The 24,791-nt window shown below is 36.4% G+C and overlaps 1 protein-coding gene across 1 annotated transcript; it reads left to right on the forward strand.

The window, feature by feature from the left end:
* Positions 1 to 1,131: 1,131 nt before the first annotated feature.
* Positions 1,132 to 21,308, forward strand: PNPLA4 (patatin-like phospholipase domain containing 4). Its single transcript, XM_010132257.1, has 8 exons — positions 1,132 to 1,263; positions 2,028 to 2,154; positions 5,233 to 5,417; positions 9,383 to 9,477; positions 9,655 to 9,790; positions 13,251 to 13,316; positions 18,806 to 18,958; positions 20,885 to 21,308. The coding sequence occupies exons 1-8, from the start codon at positions 1,132 to 1,134 to the stop codon at positions 21,014 to 21,016; spliced, it is 1,026 nt and encodes a 341-aa protein (XP_010130559.1). The 3' UTR covers positions 21,017 to 21,308.
* Positions 21,309 to 24,791: the final 3,483 nt, after the last annotated feature.

Raw genomic sequence — 24,791 nt, forward strand, 5'->3', positions numbered from 1 at the left:
GAAGCGGGGCAGGATTGGGGGGGCGGGTGTGGTGAGCTTAAAGTGTGAGGGGACTTGGCCCTCTTAGCAGTCTTCCTTCTGTTTTAAGTGTACAGGTTTAAAAGACACTGAATTTTCTTAACGATGTGTTCGCCTCTGTTGTCACTTGACGTTTTGTATTTGTACGTTTAAAAACTTAGTCTCATCGTTTCGGCTCTGTTTTGCTTGTTTGTATTGGTGGTTTTCTGAGCAAAGGAGGAGGGAAGAAGAATCAAGTTGCCTTGAAGGTGCCATCTCATGACACACAAGGTGAAGCAGAAAACGTGAGCTCACTGATGTGTTTAGGATTGAATGTAAATAAGCCGGTACTCCTCTGAGACCTCACCTACCCAGGATCGCACTGGGCTGGTTTGCACTGGCAGGCAGGGCAGTAACCTGCTTCTCAGCTGAACAGGTGCATTTCCATACGTTACTCCTTATGGTCAAAGTCTTGCTAGACAGAAGCCTGACTTAACCTTTGGCTTGTGGTCACTGCTACCCTGGTAGCATACAAGATTACAAGGCTTGCCTCGTACCAGCCAGCGTGCTGGAGATTTCCTTGGTAGGATCTTAAGCACGTTGTTTTTGTGAACAGTCAGTTTGAAGTTGCTGGAACACTCCTTGCACATTTTTCAGCTGAGATAGAAGGAATGGTGTATTCACGTTGTTAATCATAAGGAACGTGTTTTTTGCTTGATCTTTGTATTGCTGGCTATTTTAATCCTTCTTGTTCCTGAAACAAACTATTGACTCCATGGTTCGTGGTGGACAACACAGTGCCAGATGGAGGCTGGTGAGAGAGAGAGTAGTTGCTGAACTGAACAAAAGTTCTGCCTAGATCTGATTCATTAAGTGAATCAACTGATAATGCATCTGTGTTTTAAGGGAGAGGATGGTGAAGAAGGCCTTGATATGCAGCTGCCTTTCAACTGCCCCTTTTTTTTCTCAATGTTTTTAAACAGGTGATGCTTAGAAGAGAGAAAGTTTCTACCGTGTACTTCTGCAGCGTGCAAGCTCATCTGTTGATAATTCCTTTGTAACTCCATGGTAAAACAGCTTCTGAGAGCACGTTTGGTCACACATCATCTGCATCCAGAGGTCACTTTTGAGAAAATGTGGACTGCTAAAAGTCTTTATGGTGCTCAAATACTACTGCATCAGTTGAAAGAAGCCAGGCTGTGTTTCCAGATTGGAATTCTAAACTATTGCACCATAATGGCACCACACGACAGAGTTAAATTCCAGGTAGGTATTTTTGTGGTGCTCTAGGTGTAACTGATGTGTATCAATACAGTGATTATAAATATAATTTCTTGTAGAATCTACAGAGCTAAGCTTTGGATCTTGCAGCCTTACTTATGAATCGAAGATATTTGCCTTTAGTATATCAAGGTAAAGGGGCAGACAGCAACAAGTTGCAGGAGGACCAGCATTTCAGAATGAACTTTTTGTGTCTGATAGTTCTAAACTGGGGAGGAAAATTAATTATTTTCAAATTATACTTCAGGCAATACTGCATGATAACTGACAGGCTTGTAAGTTAGAGTGACAGCTGTTTTAGTGAAGAATAGGAGCAGAGTTCTCTGGAAAAATTTTTATGAGTGTAATATTGCACCAATAAAGGGGAAAGGAAAAGTCGATTTTTATTGGATCGGTCAAGAAGGATAAAAGCAAAAGAGTTTGATTATAAAACCACCTGTGGATATAAAAAAAAAATAGTGGTAAAGGACACAAAATTAAGTCTGATCTGTGACACCAACAGTTCCAAATGGCAGTGTTTTCCTAGTTGTCTAATGAAGTTCATCTTTAAAATATTGCTGCATGTATAAATAGTGGAACATTGTGGTCTCAACTAGCTTTGTGGAGTCTAAGCAACCAAGAAATTTATCTAAATTATTTTACAACTATTTGAATTGACTTTATTACTCTGTTGAAGGATAAATGGTGTTCATGTTGTATTTGCCTGTTTTTTCTCTTTGAAATGGTAATATTTGGCTGTATGATTGTAGATTTCCAAGGTAAATAATAAACAATCAGTAACAGATGCAAGAATTGCTACTAGTGCAGAGGGAACTGAAATAGCTGCTGGAAAAAGTCCCAATGGAGTCTGTGATGGAAGCCAACATCCACTAGAAGGTATTGAACCCTCTTCTGCCACCCTCTTGTGAGGAAATCAGCATTCCCTGTCCTCTCTAGACATCTTGTATTGATGATCAAGATGGTCTAAACTCAATTTGAAACTTTTGTATCACGAGATGTTTTTATTTTTTAATTTTAAGGGAATTATACACACTTTTTCTAGTTTGCAAAGACCTGTGCCATTTTCCAAAGTGCCTTAGTGGCTGATGGGATTGTGTACTATTTTTTTGAGTTTGGGGGGTTTTTTTGTATTATTTTAATTTTTTTTTTCAACTTCGCCAGATTCTGACAATGCTTATTCTGTGTGACTGGGCAGATGCAAAATTTAGTTTTCCTGTTCTCTTGCTAGCAAGTCTGGTGACAGTCTGAGTGCAGCAGAGTGCATACAGTCTGTTGGATGGGTTATTGTTTTGTGCGACCCTATTTTTGACTGGGAGAATCGATTTCTTGAGTATTCAGTGAAGGTTGCGGATGGTCTGTGATACTAGTGAACATTTTTTTTTCAGTTATAAATACAAAACCCCAAACATTCTTGTGTGAGTGGTGATTTCCGATTCAGGTAAATTAGTAGTTACAGTTAGGTTCTTTATTTTAGCAATCCTCTCTAGCTAGAGAGTTCTTTCCATAACTTTGCTTGTTTTCTCATTCCTAGCAAATAACTAATCCTCAGATGTGCTGTTATGCATCATACATTTTAGCTCCTGTGCTTCAGGGTGCTTGGTCATCTGCATTCTATGTACATTTAATTTTGGTTTGTAAAGGTTTTTAGTCAGTTGCTTTGGGCATTTTCAGCTCTTGTTTACCAATGGAATGACAGGGGTAGTTATGACTGGTTAAGCTTATGACTGCCTAAGACACTAAGATCTTCCACTGTTTGTAGAATTACATTGCTCAGGAAACAGCAGTGTGAGAAACTGTTGTGCTATTTCTTGTGCATGACAATTAGGAAAACAGTACTTATCTGCAAAAAGCTGTGTTGTACTGTATGATAATTCTGCTGTACAGGCTTGTCTCCTTATACACATTCTCTCATAGATTTGCATTAAAAATGGATGAGATACTGCTAAGTAAACAGAAATGTTCCACGAGTGTGTTTTTAATTACCAGTGAATTATTTTTTATGCAGATGCAAGAATCATTTAAAGAGAACTGTTAGGTTTATGTTTATTTCTCAGTGTTTCACATTAGCAGTATCTTGAGCCTGAAATCTGTTTTGGGTGAAAATGGGAGTTAATTCTTCCATGCTTGCTTTTCTTTGTGCTTAATAAAGTGGTTGTTTTAACCAACTTCACCTTTTTGTCAGAGTGGCCTGAGATGCAAATGCATCTGTGCTCCTAGTTTGTAGAAGGCATTGGAACAGCTACAGCAGTTGGTTAAACTCCCAAGAGCTTAAGTAGCCTGAAAAGGAAGTGCATCGTACTTCAAAGTATGTTTTAGTTTTCTTCCACACTACAAAAAAAAATAATCTTCAAGGTAGAGTTTGTTTACCAGTAAAAGCTCAAGTTAACTTTTTTATCTTGTATGCAGTACATTTATTTTACTTCAAATTAAAATATTATTTCTTTTAAAAAGTAGGAAGACCGTTTATCATTTGCTTCATCACAAATGCCTTTCTCTCATGTTGTCACAGAGCCAAGCTGAAATCCTTTCTATCAGTATAAATATCTTAGATATAAGTTACAGGTATTCCACTTACAAGTGGACATGCAAGCATTTCCAATGTAAAGGGGGTAAAGCACAGCTGATAAACTACCTTATACCTTACGATAGTGTAGTGTTTCAACAAGAAGACTGGTGCCTCAGATGGTATGCCCTGGCACTGAGAGATGTGGGCTTTTTTTTGTTTGTTTTTTTTTTGTTTTTTGTAAATCTGGTTAGACCCATTTATGGTCTGATTTCAGTGATGTTACGGGTAAAGCATTTAAGCATTTGAGTTTAGCATGTCTTCTTAACTAGTGGTTTTGAAAGCGATTTCTTATTCTCATCTGTTCCTACTTTTTTCTTATCCTCTTCCCATTACTGATCTGAAGAGACCACCCAAAGTCTATTTCTGTACATGTTTGCCTCTCTTCACCAGAAATGATACCATGGAGTCTGTAGATTATTTCCAAAAGAAATATGTCATCAGCTATCTCATTATGAACGAGAAAAATCAAGTATATTCCTGAGTGTCCCATTTTACTTTTTTTTTGTCCCATTCGTATTAAGACGTACCCAAATGTACTAGGAGTGTATTTTTAATTTGATACTAAGATAATCTGTACAGTATCTTGTATAGTATGTGGAACATCTTGCTCTCGTAATTATTTGCAGAAAGCGAAGAGCTAATAAAATGTACAGCTTTATGTTTTATTGTTTTAATAAACCACCCGTTTATATTTTTTGTTAGTTTTAAATTCTATCCTTGACATATTCAGAGTGTGTGTGTGCTTTCATACATTTAGTGCTTTGTATTTTACTTAGATCTTTTTTAATTCCTTCTTAGTAACAAGCTATGTTTTGTGTTTTTCTTTTCTAAATAATAAATGGCTTTAAATAAGAATTTATCTATCAATGATTATTAATAATACCTTTAAGAAAAATGAATTCCAAAGGTGAAGGGAAAAAATTGCCTTCTTAAAGAATTACATTTATTTCAGGGCTGTTTGTGTGTAAGGGGAGAATGATGACACAGTGGCCAGCAGTTTATAATTAATTTAATTTCTGCTCTAGGTGACTAACAGTGTTTGCCCTGCAACAGCATTCTTTCATCGTTTTTGAGTAGCTATTTTAATTAGTATTTCTTTGACAAATTAGATTAAAATGTGCAGTTACATTGTATACAGATAAACATATTTCTTGATTGAAAAATCGGTTCATGCTAATAGGAGTATTTTAAAGTTTTCAGTTTTGGAGTTGTTCTAGGTGCTACTTGTTTGATGTACTGGGTAATCAAAAGTTTTTGCTGGTTTTAAATAAACTGCATTTTGTTATGTAGATAGAGTATATTATGTGTTCTGTGCCAGAAGAATAGATGTATACGTTAAGATAAAATTAACCCATCCTTTTTCTGACTATGAACCTTTATTTCCACAGCAAAAATGAAACATATCAACCTGTCATTTGCAGCCTGTGGTTTTCTGGGTATTTACCACTTGGGGGCAGCAGCTGCTTTTATCAGGCATGGTAAGAAGTTACTGAAAGTTGTGAAAGCTTTTGCGGGAGCTTCTGCGGGATCACTGGCTGCCACTGTCTTATTAGCAGTGCCAGAAAATATAGAGGTAAATTGAGAGACTCGTAGGTATAGGACATGATAATTTTCAAAGAGTATTTTTGATATTTTCATGTACCATTAAGGTTTAAAAAATATTTTCGTTCCTGTTTTTCTTCTTGCTTCTTGTAGAGGAACAGGAGTTGTGTGTATTGTTTTCATTAACAAAATTTGCAACTCATGGACAAAAATGTTTACAAAGCAAGTATTTATGACAAAAGTCTGTCAGATGAACTTTTTATTTTAAGCTATGTAAATATAAATTTCACGTGTTTGAATGGTAAGTTATATGCAACCAGGTATCCTTTAATGTACTAAAATGTATATGCACTTAATCACTGTACAGTATAAAGCTAATTATTTTCTTGGCTAGGGGCAGGCATGGTTAAACAAATACACAGCACCATCTTTTCATCGCTTGGTGAAAGGAGTTGAAAATGGAAGATGGAGCATATCTTCATAAAATTAAAGTACACCACCTCAATTTTTTTCCTGTCTGTGCTCCATTAGGTGGAGCAAGAAGTGTCTTGTTCACCTCGTTAGACTCAGTACAGTTCACCACGGCAGTAGCCCCACTGCATGCCAGGGAGGATAAACCTTCACAGGGTTCTGTTCTGACACGCTGCATGCATGTGTCTTTGGGCTTTTTATCAAGATGCAACTCTTCTCACCATGGTTACAGTGTCGCGTAGGGACAGCAAAGTTGTGTTCGGTCACTACTCTATTACAGATCCTGTAGGAAAGCATTAGCTTTGCTTTGGTTTTTGTGTTTTTTTTCCCCATAGGTTAAGGCTGCTTTTCCGTCCTGAAGTGCCTGTAGTGACTTTGCCTTAATATATGTAGAGGACTAGGTCTTGCTAAAATGTTAATATTTCTGTCATATTTTGAATTACAATAAATAGCATTATTGTAGAGAGGGAAAAAAAGGCTGTTAGATTTTTGTTCTCAGTACACTTAGGTTTCAGTCCAGTGAGTGCCAGGTAACTTTCTCCAGGTCTTGCATCTTACAACTTTCACTGCATTTGATTTAAATAACAGTCCCAGCCAATACCACACTTTGCCACTGATCTTTCTGTTAGTTTGTTTCTCCTGGGATAGGAAATGACCTTGCATAGTTAGCTGTTCTTCTGTTGCTTTCAGCAATAAGTTGTTCCCTGGCTTCTTTGCACACACCAACCCCCACCCGGCCAGGTGCATTCTATGTGTGATTCGGTATTAGGAAAGTTTCACTCTTGCTGTAAAGAGAACCTCACGTGTATTCTGGTCAGGTGTTACTCCTTTTCTGTGGCCTTTGCCTAGTAGTTCAGTTTCAAGTTTGCCTGGTATAATGCATACCTCTGACTTTACTTTCCTCTGTGGTGAGGACAGCAGCTAGCTTTTATATCACAGAAGAAAATGTTTCTGCTTATTGTAGGCTCTGACTATGAGCATTTGTTCCCAGTCTCGTCAAAATTACAAAGATCTTTTGAAGTAAAAATATTAGAACAGTTTTTATTTTTTGTTTGTGGAAACTGAACTTGTATTACTTTGAGTCTGATGGATTTTTCCTTGTAAATATGTAATTTTAATACAAACTGAAGAACATTTCATGAACTTTTCAGAACTTTTAATTTTTTTAGTATACTTTTTAGTTATTCTGTTATATTGTTTAAATGGAAAATTGAGAACTTTTTTTGCACGTAGTGGGAATAATTCCTCCTAATTCTCATGGAATTTAAGTAAAGGCAGTGTTGTGTACTGAATGGAACTAACAGGATAATATAAAGTATAACTAATAGGATAATTATCTTATTACCTTTATTAAATTTCTAACTTGAAATATTTTATATCCATAAGTATAACATCAGTTATTTTTTTATTTTATTTTTTGTTAACTCTCCCCAGAGGTAGCTATGTTAGACAAGCTATAATTAGGACTTTCTCTGTCTCCTACTCTCAAAGCTCTAATACAACTTTTCCTTATCTTTCAGAGAATGTAGCATTGAGTATTTCTTGTTTTGACTGTTGCTGTTCTAATATGATAGTTTGCAAATGTTTTTCTGTCATATCTTGCATCTTTGTCACTGCTGAGAAGGCATGGGACTTGAGAATTCTAGGGAGGCTTATAAAGTTAGAGATAAGTACTATTTGTTTCAAAAGTACTTTGCTCGTGTGTGATATCAAATTTGCTTAGCTCAGTGCAAGTAGTTAAAATTTCTAAACATGTCCTCAATCACTATTTAAAATTTAGATGTGTTGTTTAAAGCTTCTGGCACTAAAATTACAAACAACTTGTAGCTGTAAGTTGTCCCTTTTGGCAGCAAGAATTGGGAGTATGTTTGGATTCATCCTGTTCCATGTTACTCTTAGCTCCTCATCACTTTTTTAAAGCCTCTTAGCTATCAAGGTAGTAGGTCTCAGGTGCTTTTATGTAGAGTTTTGCATGTTTCTTCTGTATTTAGTGTCTGAATGTGCCTCTTTCCAGCTGATTGACTACAGAAGAAGCCTAACTGCCTAATGTCAAATCAATTCAAGGCTTGGTGCATGTAACTAGTTTGATTTATTTGAATAGTCTTGGAAGTAGCAATGGCAAGTAGGGTAAAGGTGCAAATCTAACCTATGTGAAATGAATTAGCACAAATCTTTAGAGTGATTGTTGCTTTAAGAGGTACAGACCTCTTAAACTCTTTGGATACATTTATTTGAAGGCCATGTACAGAAGGTAGCTGCAAGAATTACATTTCTGTTGTTCACTTAGGTGAGTGCTCTGTTGTACAAGCCATGTGAGGAAGTTAGACTGCTTCAGTCAGCTTGCTGCTCATCTCATACTAATCCTCTCCCCAACTCTTTCCTGTTTTACTTGCCATTAAATCCTATACCCTTCTCCTGAGTAGAACACATTTCTTTTTTCTTTTTCCTTTCCCCAGTCACATCAATCATATTTTGTTACTAACAACATATTTGTTCTTCAAGCAGGAAGCTAATAAACCATGAACTGCAAACTATCTATAGAACTATGGACAGATGTTTTACACTGTAAACTTGTGATTGTATTGGTGAATATGCATATAATATTCTTATTGAGTGCCAGTTTCAGAAGGTTGCATAAGGCTGGATTGAGTTTTTTTCCCAAGTTCCTAAAATCGTTAGAGAAGTCTGTATGAAAGGATAGAAAAAGGAATATGACTACTGAATAGTGAGTGGTGAGCATTCAGAGTCAATTAATTGTTTCAGAATCTTTTTGCGAAAAAAATAAATACTGCCGATTCCTTTAATCTTCTCTTGGAGTTCTTGTGGCTCACACTTCAAGCTATTTTTGTGCATTATTAACACTAGGCATTCAGCTTGCGTAAAACAGGTTCTCTGTAGAGTGGAATCTCTTGCCTGATTTTCTGCAATGTCTTCTTTTCCTACGTCATCCATCATAGCATTCCATTGCTCAAGTACTTCCATAGTATCGTATTAGTATTGTATTCGTTAAATATGTGTGTTTGTTAGTGGCATGGTTTTTTGCATTAGTGAGAATAAATTGTAATAATATTTTTAATGCTTATAGGCATGTAAAGGTACTTGTGTATGATTTTAATACTGAAGTAGTCTTTAAAATAAAAAGTGGCTTTACACTTGAAATATAAATAATCATTGTAATGGCATGGTTCAGAGAACTGATTGTTTAGCCAGTGGTAAGATAAAGAAAAGTAGACATCAACTTTCCTTGACTGTTAAAAGTGGTATTCTTGCGAGTGTTTGTTCCCGTTGGGTTTGTTTTTTTTTTTTAATTAGGGATCTTGTTTTCTTACAAATTAGTTCTTATAAAAGGATCAACTTGTTGTGCGTATCTTGATACAAACCGAGCACATACGGGAAAATATTTCGGTTTGATCTTGTAGCTCTCTCTTGATTAAAGCTTTATTTCCTAGTATGTTTTAGATACCACTATTAAATATCCTTCCCATAACTAGAACATCCCTAATGGTGAATATTTCTAATTTCCAGAAATGTAAGGAGTTTGCCTATGGATTTGCAGAGGAAGTTAGAAAACTGGACTTCGGTGCTGTAACTCCTGGTTATGATTTTATGAAAACACTTAGGTACATATCTTAATGCATCTGTAAGATCATTTTTGTGTGAAGCTCTCTAAATGAAAATGGAGAGTGTGTGTATTTTTCTGTTCTATGGGCAATCAGCACTCTTTCTTTCACACTAACATATTTGCAAGGTTTGTAAATAATGATGGTGAATAATGTTTAGCATTTTCTTTACTCTAGGGAAGGCATAGAGTCTATTCTTCCTTCTAATGCACATGAGATTGCTGAGAACCGGCTCTATGTGTCAGTCACTAACACCAAAAATGGGGAAAATCACTTGGTTTCAAATTTTGCCTCCAGGGATGATCTCATTAAGGTAATGAAGTTGAATATTGCTGCTTTAAATAAAAATGCTTGAGTTTCTCCAAGGCTTAAGGATATGTTATTTGCTGTACAACAAATCGCTGTTTTACTCAAGTAAATGCTTGTATGATGAGTGGTACTACAACCATAACATAAACAACGGGAGGAGAATTTGATCCTACAGTTTCACAAATTTTGCTAAAATTTGGTTTGTGTGTGTGAGTTTTTCCTTCATCTGTTTTTGAAGTACTACCTTGTAGGCAAAGTGTCTTTAAGAAGTAGCAGAGTAACTAATGACTACGGGAGATGAAAATGAAATAGAGAGCCCCCAAATTTTGTAGCAATTTGCTGAGTCTTTTTTCATCTCTTCACTGATGCCATTTATATTATATTTCATCACAAAACAAAGCAAAGCAAAGGAAGTTAAAAAAAAATGCAGCACTTTCTACAGGTCCTTGTGGGGAGTAGATATAATGTAATGTTAAGTACCATATATAAACTGTATCTTAACTTGCTGGAAAGCTTATCTTTTACTGCTCATCTCTTCTTTTGAATGGTACTTTTGAAATTTAGGTCAGGATTGTGTACGTAAGCTGATATGAAATGGTAGGAGGAAATCCAATGCACGCAAAGTAAATGCTCTTTCTACTAATTGATTGTGTCTTAGTGAAGGACATAATAAGATATGACAGGAAAAAGGAGAAAATAGAATAAGAAGGAATTTCTTCTTTTCCTATCCTTGTGGATGATTAATTATGAGCTTCTTTCTGATTAAGAGTTAAGGAAAAAAATCACACTTGTTAACAAATCGCTAAACGGAAAATTCCAATGCCTGCTTTAAGTATCATTTTTTAAATCTTGACCCTGTTACATTCTACACGGTCAATCACTTCTCGAAACTTGCAGAACTTAATCATGCAAAGAGAATTATGCAAAAAGTATATCTGAAATTATGCACTATTATTTGTAGCTGTAGGAGCCAGTAGTGACAAGTGTGGAGATTATTCTGTAGGTTTATGGGTTTTTTGCAGTGAAATCTTCTAACCTGAAGACAATCTGAAGCATCAAGATGACCTTGGAAATATATACTTTTTTTATTCAGTATTTTTATTCAATAATTTTTTATTTCAACAGTTCTTTTCTTGACTTAACCATTTCTGTTCTTTTGTTCCATATGCTAGCGGTAGAATGGGTTGGAATAATAGTAATAAAATTCCAAATAATTGCTCATTGGAATACATTCATCTTACATGTTCTTCCAGTGCTCCTCATAAGACATGTTTTCGTGGATGCCTCCAGCTTCACATGTATCATTTATACAACAGCTAAAACTTGGTGGCTGCCCTGGTAGTATGAAGGGCAGAGCTTTTTAAGTTATTTAATTATATTATGCCTAGATGTGATCTGCTATATCAAAGGCATGGATAAATTTACTGCTGGGCAAACAGTATTTTATAGCAGCTATTCTTCTGTACCCTCTGCCAGAAATCTTTCAACTTGCATATGCAATTGGTTTCACTGTTTAACAAGCCTTATGGTTCCAAAGTTTTTCATAATGGCTAAACTGAATATTTGTTGCTACAATTTTAAGCTTTTATTTTCTTTCACTACTCCCAGATGACATGGAAAGGCAGTTAATAATCTCCCACCTTTGAGGTAGTCTTTGCATGTGTGCAGACGATCATGACAATCATCACATACCAGGATTCCTAGACTTGCAGTTCTTAAAATGGAGATGGGAGAAACAGAGGCATAATTGTGTATTTGTGAGGAAGCAGGGCATAGAATACTCATGTTTAGTAAGGAAAGATGGGACCGTTGAATAGGAGTCCTCACTGGTCTGTTAGTGGTGGGGAAATGCTAGAAATGTTAGTTCTTCAAACTCGTACTTCGTCACCACACTCGTGAAATCTAAGTGACTTTGTAAGGAAGGCCCACTGCTTTCTTCAGAAAGAAGACTGTAGCAACAGTCGTCTTGAGAAGAATTCATACATTGTAGGGCTCACCTGGTTTTGACTCTTCCTTTGCTAAACTTTTTGTCTTCATTTCTCTTAATTTACAAGGGCCTAAAGTACTGAGATGGAATTGAAAGAGGAAGGGGAAAGGGAGTTGAGCAGGGGAAGAAGGAAGCTGTACTGGGAACTGGGGAGCCCCATGGGATGTAGCTTTTGAAAATCTGGAGAGAAATGGTTTCAAGAGGGACCTTATCTTACTCTTTCATGATGTAAAGGCCTGTCTGATAGAGAATATCTACAATTTCACATTTGAAAAGTAAGAGAAAGTCTTTTTAGCTAACTTCAGACAAAGCTCTGGTACTTTAGATCACTGAAAAGAGAAATAGGTAAGAAAAGAGTTCTCAAAGTGAAAGAGTTCACATAGAGTCTCAGTTAAAACTTGTTAGGGGAGGAGGGGTGTTTAATGCTGAAAATAGCTTAATTTGTTTTAAAAATAAATGCAATTCCTCCCCCCCAAAAAAACCCTCATGCATTTTGTTCCATAATCTCCATGGATTGTGGGGTGATTTTGCACCTGATCATCTTTCACATAATGTATACTCCAGCCTTGTAACCTGCTTCTGTTTCCCAAATGTATGTGTAATGCCACCATGCAAGCACATGAATGCATATTTCACCACTTCTAGTTATACGAAAATTTCTGACATACTGCACTTTATCCACGCATCTACCTTTTCTATTTGAAATTATGTGTACTGATTGCACATGTACATATGGGTAGAAAAATAGGTACAGAAATCCACACACACACTCAACAGATACTGCTATGAGTGGATAGGAAGGTATATGTGTGTATATCTACGTTTGCACCTCTACACATGACAGAGGAGGTGTCCTGGTCTTAATAAAAACAAAACCAAAAAAACAACAAATGTGCTCTAGCCAACAATGTAGGCTTAATATAGGGCAAATAGTAATTTGTTAATAGTTAAATGTATTAAATGCAAAGTATTGATACTGATAGACGTGAATTTTCAGGCTATTTGTAGTAGTTTGGAAATGTTGAATTCTTAGAAAATCTGGTTTATCAGAAGAGTAAACACTATAAATATGCCAGCAAAATGATCGGGTCAGCTTCTTCTTCGACAATACTTTATATTGCCTTTTTTTTCCCCCCAGTGTATTTAGTTTCTGCAAAATCATAGATTTACTTCACATTGTGTAAGACTAAGTTCATACTCTTGATTCGCATTTATCAATGAGTTAATTTGTGGTATTTTGTTTTGAGAGTTGTCACTGTCAAGTCAAAAAACCAAACTGAATTGTTATAACCACATTTTGACATGCCACAGTAATGAAATTTTGAGGTGACAGTGGTTTTACGTAAAACTGATATATCGACTGATTACTATTACGTTAAGATAGGTAAATATGTATGAAGATAAGTATTGATTCAGAATTATTTTGTTTCCATTTCTTCAATTTTGTTCTCTATTCTTTCTGCTTCCTCTTCTCCAGATCCTGCTAGCAAGTAGTTTTATACCGGTATATGCTGGAATTAAGCCAGTGGAATATAAAGGAGAGGTAATTTTTCATTAAGTATAACTGCCAACTGTTTTTGTGTTTGTGAGTAAGGTCATTCTTCATTTATGATGTAATTATTTGATCTTAAGGGAAGGCAAGTGCACTTACACTTCGTAGAATAGTTATATTTTGTGTTGATATGGTAGATTAACAAAAAAGGTATTTGTTTATGTTTCAAAAACTGTGGGTACTGAGACTGAAATGATCTCTGCAGCATGAAGCTGTTCCCTCAAGATAATGTCTAGCACCATGAGAAGCAGCTTCTCTTAGTAAAGATGCTTCTCATGACAAAATGTGCTACCAACTCTAAAATGTTTTTTGCAATTTAAAGGACCACCTTTCTGCCTTTCTGTTAAATGGAATGAATGATACGGGAGGTGTTCACAGATAGGACACTGCTGGAGCACGTGTGTGTTTATGTATGTGCTGTTCTCATGTTCTGTACAGAATTATACGCCTTCCAGGTACCTTCAAATCTCTTACTGCTGGACAAGCATTGAAGAATCAACTTCTTTTTCCCCCATAGCACACAGCTGTGAAGTTTTATAAGTTATACGCTACTATAAGAAGACCTTTTTACAGTTGCCTGTACTTGGTTTAGCTTCAAGAACATTTTTGTCTTTCTTACATAAATATATTAGCATTTTAAGAATGATTTTGACTGCTTAGTCTGTTTGTAATTACTAGATGCACGAAAATAGCAATTTCTTTCTTTCTGAGAGATACCACATGATACTCCTTCCTTTAGTTCCTCATATGCATCCAAATGATGCCTTTAGAACATCTATAATCCTCACAACCACCCTGCCAAAAAACTCCCCAAAACCATATGCAAGAGGAATTTGGAGTTTTGTTATGTGAGAAAGATTGTCAGCTTTAGAATTATGTATACAGCAATACATATCAGGTAAGCTGTTTGAAGATTTAAATCGGCATTACCTGACTGCTTGAGTTGAAGGGAGACTGCTGAGACTGCTTGCTGCCTCCCGGTATCTGGAACGTTTGTTGATTGGAGTCTTTATATGTTGCTTGTGCGGTTCAAAGGACATACACTGATGTTTTAGGGTCATTATGTCATCACTTTAACACAATTTCTTGTCTTGTTCTTTCCATTAAGAAATTGAAAAGTTGGCTCAGAGTTTTGTCCAAAACTTACTTTAAACTCATTTTACTGACTGAACACGGCTGTTTTGATTTGCATAGGTATTGTAGTGTTTACTGAAACACCTGCACCCTCTTTCTAGTGGACAGTTCTCATTCCTGCCTAACTTCTGTTTTTTTCTTTCAAAAGTGAAATCAATTAATGTTTTACGGAAACTGGTTCTTCCGTTACTTGAAAGCTTGTTGTGATTCCCAAAGCGCCTTTCTGTTCACCATAAGTGAGATTCAGAAAAGGCAGTTCCTGGTAATGAGGTTGCTTTCATTTATTGTTAGTTGTTGGAATGATTAGTTCTGCATGTCTGCGCTGACTTTTCACATGCTCTGTAAAACAGTGCGTTTGTGGTTTGGGGATTTTTTTTTTTTTTTTTTTTTTGAGAAAACTTTTGCTTGTGACTTCCATTTCTTTGTCCAAAACGCTTAGAGCAGGATGAGAGAAAAAAATTAGGATTTCTCTTGCAATACTTACTTCCTTGGTTTGGAATAGCTGGTGACAAGGGCCCTAAAGCATGCAGTGTAGAACCAGATAGGTGATGTGTAACCTCATCATCCAGGCATGATAAGCACTGAAATAAGACAGATTGGGTATTGATTTGCCCCTGCAAGGCCACCTATCATATTCTGAGCTTCCTGAAAGCTTTACTGTAACAGATCAATGTTCTGTCTGTCTACGTTTATACTAGCTTCAGGGAGTAAATTTCATAGGCCATATGGTTCATGGCAGCATGGAATCAAGCTTACTCTTTGCTAGCTGCTCAAGCCTAAAGGCCTTACCTGTGCTTCAGAACAGTTGATCTGGGTCTTCTCTGGGCACCATGTGTCACCTGCATACGTTTCAGCTGGTCATCTGAGAGTGTTCTTCATTAATGTATTTCAGTATGTTATCTGAGGTATATTATGTGTGATGTGCAGTGGAGTATGGTGTACTTTTGCTGGAATAGTATTAGAAAACAGCAAACCTGTTCCTAGCCTGTCCGTACTGCCTGTAGAGAGTGAACCCTAGGGTAAACTTTTTGCAGCATTGCCCTTTAGTTTTTAGGAAGAATACTTTTTGGAAAGCATTTGGCTCACATTGGGATTAGATGATATAGTTGAAGATGTCCCTGCTCGCTGCAGGGAAGGTTGGACTAGATGGCTTTTGGGGGTCCCTTCCAACCCAAAGCATTCTATGATTCTGTGATCATAGTGTACTGTGCATGCTTGGAGGCTAGACTTTTGGGGATGAATAAGGTAGATTGCACGGTAGCACAGACGTAACACCAATCTGTTCATAGTATGTTCATCTGAGAATTTATAGCCTGTTAAAAATAGGCTTCACCAGATTGGGCTAGTTTATTACCTGGGTTGCGGATTTAAGGTGTCCTTGGACTAGGCTTCAGTAAGATCAGGGCAAACTTGCTGCCTGTGAAATTATCTGTCTTTGAGCGGGTTTGGTGACCTCTGAATCTCTGGCAGGGTTAATTTTTAAGCCAGATAAAGATCTACAGATGATTTAGTTGACTCTGACGATGAAGCTGAAATTTGTGTCTCTCTAGTTCATACCTAACAGCTTTGTAAAAACTATCTACCGGTAAAGGGGTAGAATCTGTCAGGTCTATTCTGCATCCTCAGTTGCATTGTCTGGCTTGTTTTTCACTGCACATTATTTCAGAACTTTCTCTGTCTTTACATTGTTCCTAAAAAGGAATTAAAATTAATTCTGAAGTTACCAGGTATTTGCCTCACCAGCTAAGAAGCATTTTCAATAATTAGTTAGTGAAATTAAAAGCAACATATAAATGTTTTATTTTAGCTATATACCATGAGGGACTGTGGAACTAAAATATTTTTGGCTGAGAAGCTGTTTCTCCCAAATGTATGAAAGGCGATAAAGTGACAGAGGGCACATCAGCTGGAAGTAACAGGATCTACAAAAGATAGTGCTTAATACAGAAGTATTGCCCTTGCCTTTGTAAATGTTTTCTCAAATAAAGATTGAATTTACATAAGAGGAGAGGAGAAAAACCTAAATAATCAGAATTTTTTAAAGTGGGAGAATTTTTAAGTGGTAAAAGTACTAAGCTAGACTTACAAAATACATAATGTCATCTGTTATAGTGTCTTTTACCCGGCTTAGATAGCGTCTCCCCCGCTCCTTTCGCTTTAGGAATCACAACAAAAAGACGCTTAGAACTGCATATAAATCAATAATAAATTACTATTTAGAGATGCAGACATATGCACAGAAAACCCCTTGGAGCTGGAAGTGTTAAGGTATATTGCAGCTTTACTCACAGTTATCACAGCAGTGGTGTAATGGAGTTTGAGAAATTTGAAAGATAGCTTTAAATGGTTTCGGGTTTTTTTCCCTTCCTTTTCTAAGGCAAAACAGTCTTAATCCTAAGCATTGAGAAATACAGTTTTTGTGGAAAGTGAAGGAATTCCGTGGTGAATTGTGGATACTCATATCAGCTAATGTCAACGGTCAAGCTCTAAAGCGTATTAGGAAATTACAGAGTGAGAAGGGCCATGGAAACTATTTAATGTGGATATTTGTAGCTTATATTTTAAGATCAGGAGCACCAAATTCATCTGAGAGAGTGAAGAAGGTGGGGGGCTGGGGAGCGGGCAGGACTCAAAGCCCATACACATATGCCAATGCATGCCCGCCCTCCCTTGATGCTTGCAATATATCCATGTGTAAAAGAGTAAATCCATTTACTGCCAGATATGGGAGTTGACAGTGAAAGGAGGGGCAAGTGACAACAGAGTCTTTTCCTTTCATGAGCTCAAATGTGGCACTGGGAGAAATCTCGACCTACCTGGTTAAAAGGTGGTTTGCTTTAAGGGAGAATAAAGGACACTGCTGAGAGGCATCTATGCCATCAAGTGATGGACCGCAGAGAATCTCAGGGGCTTCTAAAGAACAAACACTGTAACCTGAGATAATGCTTGTCATATCAACGGTGATAAACAGCTTCCCAATAGTTTTGTGGGAGGTGTTTATCCTTTCTGCTTTTGTGACTTGATTCCTCTGGTGTTTTCAGGAATTTTGTGGGAAAAGGTGTATTATTTTGCCATTTCATAATGGTCACGTGTAGCATTGCCTACAGCAGAAAAGTAGTCTTCTTCAGTGCTGGAGAGTACTAGTATACAATTTGTCATTTGTTTTTAGTGCCTTGTGTTAATGATACTTGAAGATGATGTCCTGGAATATTCAGTTGACCTTTGGGGAGGTCAAACCCTTGAGAAACGCTGAGGCGAATCTTACAATATTTTTTCTTGCAGCATTTCAACTTGCCTAGCTTCAGGTGTCTGCAGCTGTCTACATCTTACGTAGTTAATGTGTGTTTCCTTTATAATTAGTGGAGAAGAAAGCATGTTATCAACGCAAGTCAAATGAGATGTAAATATCTACTTTAGGATAAAGTGAATTATGTGCTGGAAGTATTTTCTCTCCCTTGATGGTAAAGTGTAGAATGACTAACTAACTATAGATGAGATGCATCTGATCACTAGACCTCATGTATGATGTCGGTGAATGCATCTAGCCACTAGTGGACTGGTGTTGAGTTTTGGGTTATGCGTGTAAGCACAGAAAGAAATAAGAATGTATGAAGTATATTGGTAGGAGATGTCACAGCTGTCCCTGCTTCTGCTGGCATGGAATTTGGTTGTGGTCCCTGTAAAGATCAGGCTTGTGCCCCTTTAGAACCAGGAAATACGTGGGGCTTTGCAAGAAATTAATGTGTTCCTTTTTTTTTCCTTTCTCATTCTTTCCTATACTCCTGTAGTAGTCTTGATGTCTACTTCCTTTTATTTGCCATATTTGTTCATCTCCTTCCCACCTTTACCAACTGCTTTCCAGCTATCATTGTCTTGTGTTGAGTATGTAAGGAACAGGCTCTGGTAGAAGAACAAAGGAATAATGTTTGGTATACCTAGCGCGGTCAGTTAACCTGTACGTACAGGAATGAAGTTTTAAAGGAGTATACGTTATCTGATATGGTTCACGTGAAATGTTAACAATCTTACTTTTTCATGTGTGGGTTGAGAAAAATTCTGTATGGGGCATTTTGTTACTAGATTAGCTAACAAGCCTTATCAGTACCTTGATAAATACACTGCACACATAGTTACACATTAAGTCAAATGCTCATTGATTAAACACTCTGTGTGTACATTGACAATTCCTTATTTTTTATGCCTCATAATCAAGCTTAGTCATGGTATTCTGAGAAGAAAACTTGGAAGCTTCTAGAGGGTGGAGTGGAGGAGACAGGGACAGGAATGATTCAGTTATTATCATACTGTACTAAGGTTACTTTGAAAACATTTCTATTTTCCAGTAGAAGTGGGCTGATGGTGGCCTTACCAATGGCCTTCCTATCTTGCCTGTTGGAAGAACTGTGACAATTTCTCCTTTCAGCGGTCGATTAGATATCTGTCCACAAGATAAAGGGCGTGTGGATCTTTACGTTAAGTTTGCAAAGCAAGATATAATGGTGAGTTGCCTGTTTGTTAAGTAACTTCAGAAGAAGAGGTAGTTATGCAGTTCAGGTTATGCTTATTTTCAAATGTTTATTTTGTGCTTATGTATCCACTTAAGGAATGTTTTGATATTTTCTGTTTTGCAAAAGGACAGTAAACTTTTTCATAAACTCAAGGGAAGGAAAACATAGCAAAGAAGAAAGGTTGAAAAGCATTGATCTAGTACAAAATTGAGCAAACTATCACAGACTATCAAATGTAAATAATGTAGGCTTGCTTGAAGTTATCAGCTGTCTTTGGCTGGGCAGAGTGTAGAAGAAAAAAAAAATTAAGACTTCTGTAGAATACCTCAGGAGAGGGAAACTCCAAAACATCTCTTCATACTTCTTGAAATCAGCTGCTCTAACTAAATTTAAAATAAAAAAGTTTATATCATACATTTGAAATGGTATTCAATGACTTGTCACTTCATTGCTCATTCGTGACCTCAACGCTTTTCCAGAACTTTAGTTAGATGTTACAGAAAGATTTCTGGTACTGAAATATAAGCTAAGACAGGTGTTTAAGGCCTCCTTTTTATCGTTGCCACGTCTGTCTTTGCAAGCTTTGCGATACCACAGTATTGCTTGCTTTGACATGATGAAGGAAAATTCTGAATAGCAGTGGACCTCGCTGTCACAAAACTCCTTCAGAAAGGCAAAATAAAGATTAGCAATAATTGGTATTTTTTTTTAGACAGTTCTTAAAATGTTTTCTTAATTTGAGTAAAATTACTGTTACGTCATCCTAAATTGGACCAATTTCTGAATCTTTATAATGTTTCACAGCAAGATTGTAAGCATGGTAGTACTCGGTAAATGATCGTCAAGTATAGAATTATTGACTTCATATATGCTGAAAATAGATGCAGTCACAGTGTATATTTCTTGGTCCTGATTTGTATCTAATATGTAGTGTATCTAGAGGAGTGAAAATGAGCTGGTGATTAGTTTTCTAGAGACAGAAAATTGCAGAATTACATTGTTTCTAGGGTCGTGCAAGTGTAGACTTGTGCAGAATCTCAGGCAATATTTTAAACTATTCCATTTGAAGCACTTTTGGCTTTTATAGCTGTAAAAACGTACACTAAGAATAATTTTTTTCAGCAACATTATAATCTGCTTAAAATTAAGAGTTGCATATCTTCATTTATCTGTATTGGAATGTGAACAGTTTTCTGTTTCTGAATGTCCTCCATCTATTAGTCAGAATTTGAATACTTGCTTACTTCAAAAAATGAAGATGATTTTGATACTGTTTTGCAAAATTTTGTATAATAAAGTATCTGACTAAAGTATTACATTAATCATACAAATGTGGTGTTCAGAACATTATTAAATCTAATTACATTTTCAGTTTTGTTGTAAACAGTTTAATAATGTCTGTATTCAAGAACAGAGTTCTGAAATCTTTTTACACCATTGAAGTGACCACTTGAGACGCTGAGTAGTGCTTGCTTGGATGCTAATACAAGCTACATCTATACTCATACGTTCACCATTGCCCGAGAATGTTCCCAGGAGTGTGGTTGTTTGCACTAGTAAGCTGCCAGAATATTTCCGTGCACAAGTTTAGAGCATGTGCCAGCTACCACTCTGCCAGACAGCTCTAGGAATGTTTCCAAAGTTAAAAAGTTTCAGAAACTTTGGGCAATTTTACATGCAGGCACTCCCTCTTGGAAGCTGCGGGTTTAGTAGTCTATGTACAGACCTTTAGTGCCAGTTTGTCTTGGCACTCAGCAGTGCACCTGGACGTGGTTAATTTACTAGTGTGGATGTAGCTGTGCTGGCCTTTTGGTCTTACATATGCGACATGAAACAAGTGACAGAACAGATAGTAACACAGGCAAGTTTAGGTAAGTTGCTTTAATAAACTAATATATAGCCTTTGCTCTGTTGCAGCTGTCTGTGGCCAACCTAGTAAGACTTAATCAAGCGTTGTTCCCACCCAACCAGGAGAAAATGGAATCGCTGTACCAAAATGGATTTGATGATGCTGTACGTTTTTTACTGAAAGAAAACTGGTTTGAGTAGATGGTATGTAGAAAATTTACAATACCTGATGGCTGTCTAAACACAGCTACAGACCTCCTACAGAATCTCAGGGATTGATGTCCCAATTAACTGATTATGAAAATAAAAATCCCAATGGAATTGCATCTGCTTCTGCAAGGAAGTATCAGTTGCACTCCAGAGACCTGTATAAACATGTCACAGAGGGAATTGTACTTGCCTGGTAGTTGTCTTGTTTTGAGGAGGTTCAAGCTTAGATCCATTTTGCTTCAGATGGGGGCTTGAATGCGAGATAAAAAGCTCATGTTGTCATAATTATAAAAACTATATTTTTAATTCTATATTTTTATTTTTAACATTTTTCAGTGTTATTGGAGAGACTATCTGATGTGGTACTATGAAAAATTATAATTTATGATGCGGACTTAATGAAATAGTTCTGTATGCTAATTGGATGCTTGCAATATTGCTGATCTAATAACAAATCTCAGTGTTCTAAAGGACTCAACACTTAGCATTAGCCACAAAGGGTAAAACATTTGCACTCTTACACATAACAAGAGTATTTTGTAACATTAAAATTTCTTCCGTTTTTCAGTGAATGTGGTCTTCTAAAATTTAAAATACTAGTTGAAATTTGTAGCATGCAATGTTTGAAAGTAAAAATACCTTGTAAAGAAGGGTGTGAGAAATTGATATATTTATTGTTTTCTTCCTCTGCTAAAAATGAATAAATATATTTTCTTGAAACTTTTGTGAAGACTTCATTTATAAATTTCTTGGAATGCTGAAACAACCCAATTATCTGAAAAAACCAGTCTATTGGAGAGAACTTGAAGTCATCCAGCAGGTAGTGAACTCAGACTCACGTATCTCAATATTTTACTATTTCTCCTTACATTGTCTATCTTAAGTGCAAGTTCACAATTTTCAGTCTTAATGCCTAAATGCTAAAATCCGTAACTGTTCATTTAAAAGCAAACAGTGCTTGGTTTTTAAGTGTGGGGAGTTTTAAGTTGATTTCTTAATACTTAGGAAAAAGAAAAAGGAGATTGAATTAAACATGTATGAAATTGTAGAATTCCCCCAAAGCAACAAAAATTCTGTAGAGCTGAGAAATAAGATTTAAAAAAAAAATTATGCCGTAACTGTTTGGAAGCCTCTTCAGCACTTAACCACCAGATTTATATTCATATGTAGATTGTATCAGATTAGGACTCGTGGTAGGCATTGAATTCTTTTAGTACTGTTTTTTGAAATGAAATAATTACCGAAAGGCTGACATGACGCATGTTACTTTCATTTCAGAACAACTCTTTCTAGATGCATGAGGTTCTGTATACAGGGAAACAGGATGACCTGTGGGATTTCCAGATCTGAAGGACAGTGTTTTTGCATATAAAACTGAAATGAGTTCCCTTTGTGCTACCAAGGCACCTGTGCCTGGCTCTCGTGCATACTCGTGTACAGAGGATGACTTTCAGCATGAATAAAAATAGTAGATAATGCTCTTAGGAAATTTTCACACCAATCTGCTATGGCCTAACTGTCTGATTCAATGGTAATAACTGTTCTGGCATTCTGGTGGGAACTTGAAACAGCTCTTTTTCGCTTGGTGTTCTGGGCACTTGGAGCTACTCATAAGTTTTCAGGAAGTGTGTACGTCTAATCCATGACCTTTCTGAGCAACGATGGCACCACGAATGTTTAGTGAGGCTGTACAAAGCTTGTTTATCTGGATGCAGTTTTTTCAAGAGTTGCTTTTAAAGGAGAAGGTTATTAAATGCAAAGTTCTTTTACTGGTTATGCATGTTGCTTTGGAGCATCAGCACTGTCCCAGTTCACTAGGGTTTTTAATCCGTAAAAATCTGACTTCTTTCATCAATGATCATAAATCAGTTCTGATGAAAAAGGATCCTAGCCACCTTGTTTATGTTTCTCATAAAAGCCTAATGTAGTAGGGAGTCCTCTCAAAAAGTCCTCAATAAATGGAGTTGAAAATCAGTTAGTAATCTCTTTTGTCAAAAGAAGCCACAATGAAATATATAAATTTGTAATTTTAGGAATACTTCTGAAATAGATTCTGTTGTTATGTCAGGGATGTTTCAGATGTGTTTCAGCCTTGTGTGGCTGAAAATAGAACCTGCTCTTCCCAGAATTTCATCTTCTGATGGACTTGCTAAACAAATAGACTGTATAACTTTTTGAAAAATAAGTCGTCGATATCTTAAAAGGCTGAAGGAAATGAACTTGCAAGAACTTCTGCCTATTTGTACCATGATGCTGTTGATATGTGCAGCAAAGATAATTGCAAACAATACTTATTTTTTTTAAAAAAAAAGGTGCCATTTCTGCTGATGTGTTACTAGCTCTCTAGCTGTGTTTCCTGGGAAACTTTTTTTTTTAAAAAAAAAAACCCTCAGATTTCACAAATTCTTTTGGAAATCATCAATAGAGACACAGTCAAATCTAGAAGATGAAACAGGATAAGATAATATTTTGTCCTGAAGATGAACATGTTTTTATGATAAAGGACAGTGTTAATATATCTGCCCTGATATTATTACTTCAAATTATGCTATGGATATGTTATGATATTTTTTCTTATTTAAATATTCCATACAGAAGTATATTTAAATAGGCAAGACATGCAAATCCTAAGAGATTATTAAGAAAAGTTCATTTCTCTACTGCATCTTTATCTTTCCCTCTTGGTCTGTAGGTAGTAAAGAGTGAATTAGGCAGCAGAGATCCCTCTATGCCAAAATATTTTTACTGATTTTGTGAAACTAGTCTGAGATCCTGTTGGACTCTACCTTAAAGATTTCTTCCAACCAAATGATTCTGTGCATTCCAGGGATGTGAACTGGGTGGTGGGGTTTTTTTTGTCTCATATGACAGGTATTGTTTGGTCAGAGAGTAATTTTTGTCTCAAATTGGTTTGCGTTTCCTCAAAGAATAGCTTTATGTTTGAGAATATAAGCCATGGAAGTTTGTCTTTGACCGTTAGTATTCTCCGTAACTAATCACTAACTTACTTTAGTCTGAGACTGACCAAGCACTGGGACAGGTTACCCAGAGAGGTTGTAGAGGTTTTCTCCTTGTAGATACTGAAAAGCCATCTGGATATAGTCCTGTGCAACCACCTCTGTCTTACCGTGCTTGAGAAGGAGGGTTAGAATACTTGATCTTCAGAGATGAGCCAATGATTCTGTGATTTCTTGACTTAATGTAGGATCAGCATTTCATATCATTATTAATATTAATATTCACTTGAAAAAATTTTAAAAACTATATTTCACATGTCTAATAATAAGAATTGTCTTCTAAACTCATTCTGAGTTAGGTTCTGATGTCTCATTTTGTGCTAAACTGCCATAAAAAATGCATGACCTTGCTGGCTGCAACATAACAAACAATGTCTTTTTACTGTCCTTGTGTTGTTTGTGTTAGACAATGGAACATAGTACCTGTTACTTGTTTTCAGTCCTGCAGAATTTTCTGAATGTTTAACCTTTCGGACTGGAAACTTATGTTCAACTTCTTTTGAAACACTGCGTAGAAAATAGCTCAGCGGTTTCTGAGAAGTATGTGGAAAAAGTGCAGAAGTCACATTGACCTTCATTTGAAGGGCCATTGATCTGAAGTGGAGGCAGTGTAATAAAGTGGAAAGAAAACAACCCCATTCGAGTAGATGAGTTATCTGTAGGAGATGCTTTTTAAATGCGCCTTCTAGTTGTGTCTCCTAGATTAGGTATGAATTCTGGTAATTTTTGCCAAAATGTCAGAGCAGGAA

Source organism: Buceros rhinoceros, unplaced genomic scaffold (assembly GCF_000710305.1).
Source record: "Buceros rhinoceros silvestris isolate BGI_N320 unplaced genomic scaffold, ASM71030v1 scaffold42502, whole genome shotgun sequence".
Lineage (NCBI taxonomy): Eukaryota > Metazoa > Chordata > Aves > Bucerotiformes > Bucerotidae > Buceros > Buceros rhinoceros.

Excerpts from the sequence above, each read along its gene's own strand:
- PNPLA4 (XM_010132257.1), top strand. The coding sequence starts at position 1,132 with ATGTGGACTGCTAAAAGTCTTTATGGTGCTCAAATACTACTGCATCAG. Across the intron at positions 5,418-9,382 it reads CAGTGCCAGAAAATATAGAG|AAATGTAAGGAGTTTGCCTA; the intron begins GTAAATTGAGAG and ends TCTAATTTCCAG. Across the intron at positions 18,959-20,884 it reads TTGCAAAGCAAGATATAATG|CTGTCTGTGGCCAACCTAGT; the intron begins GTGAGTTGCCTG and ends GCTCTGTTGCAG.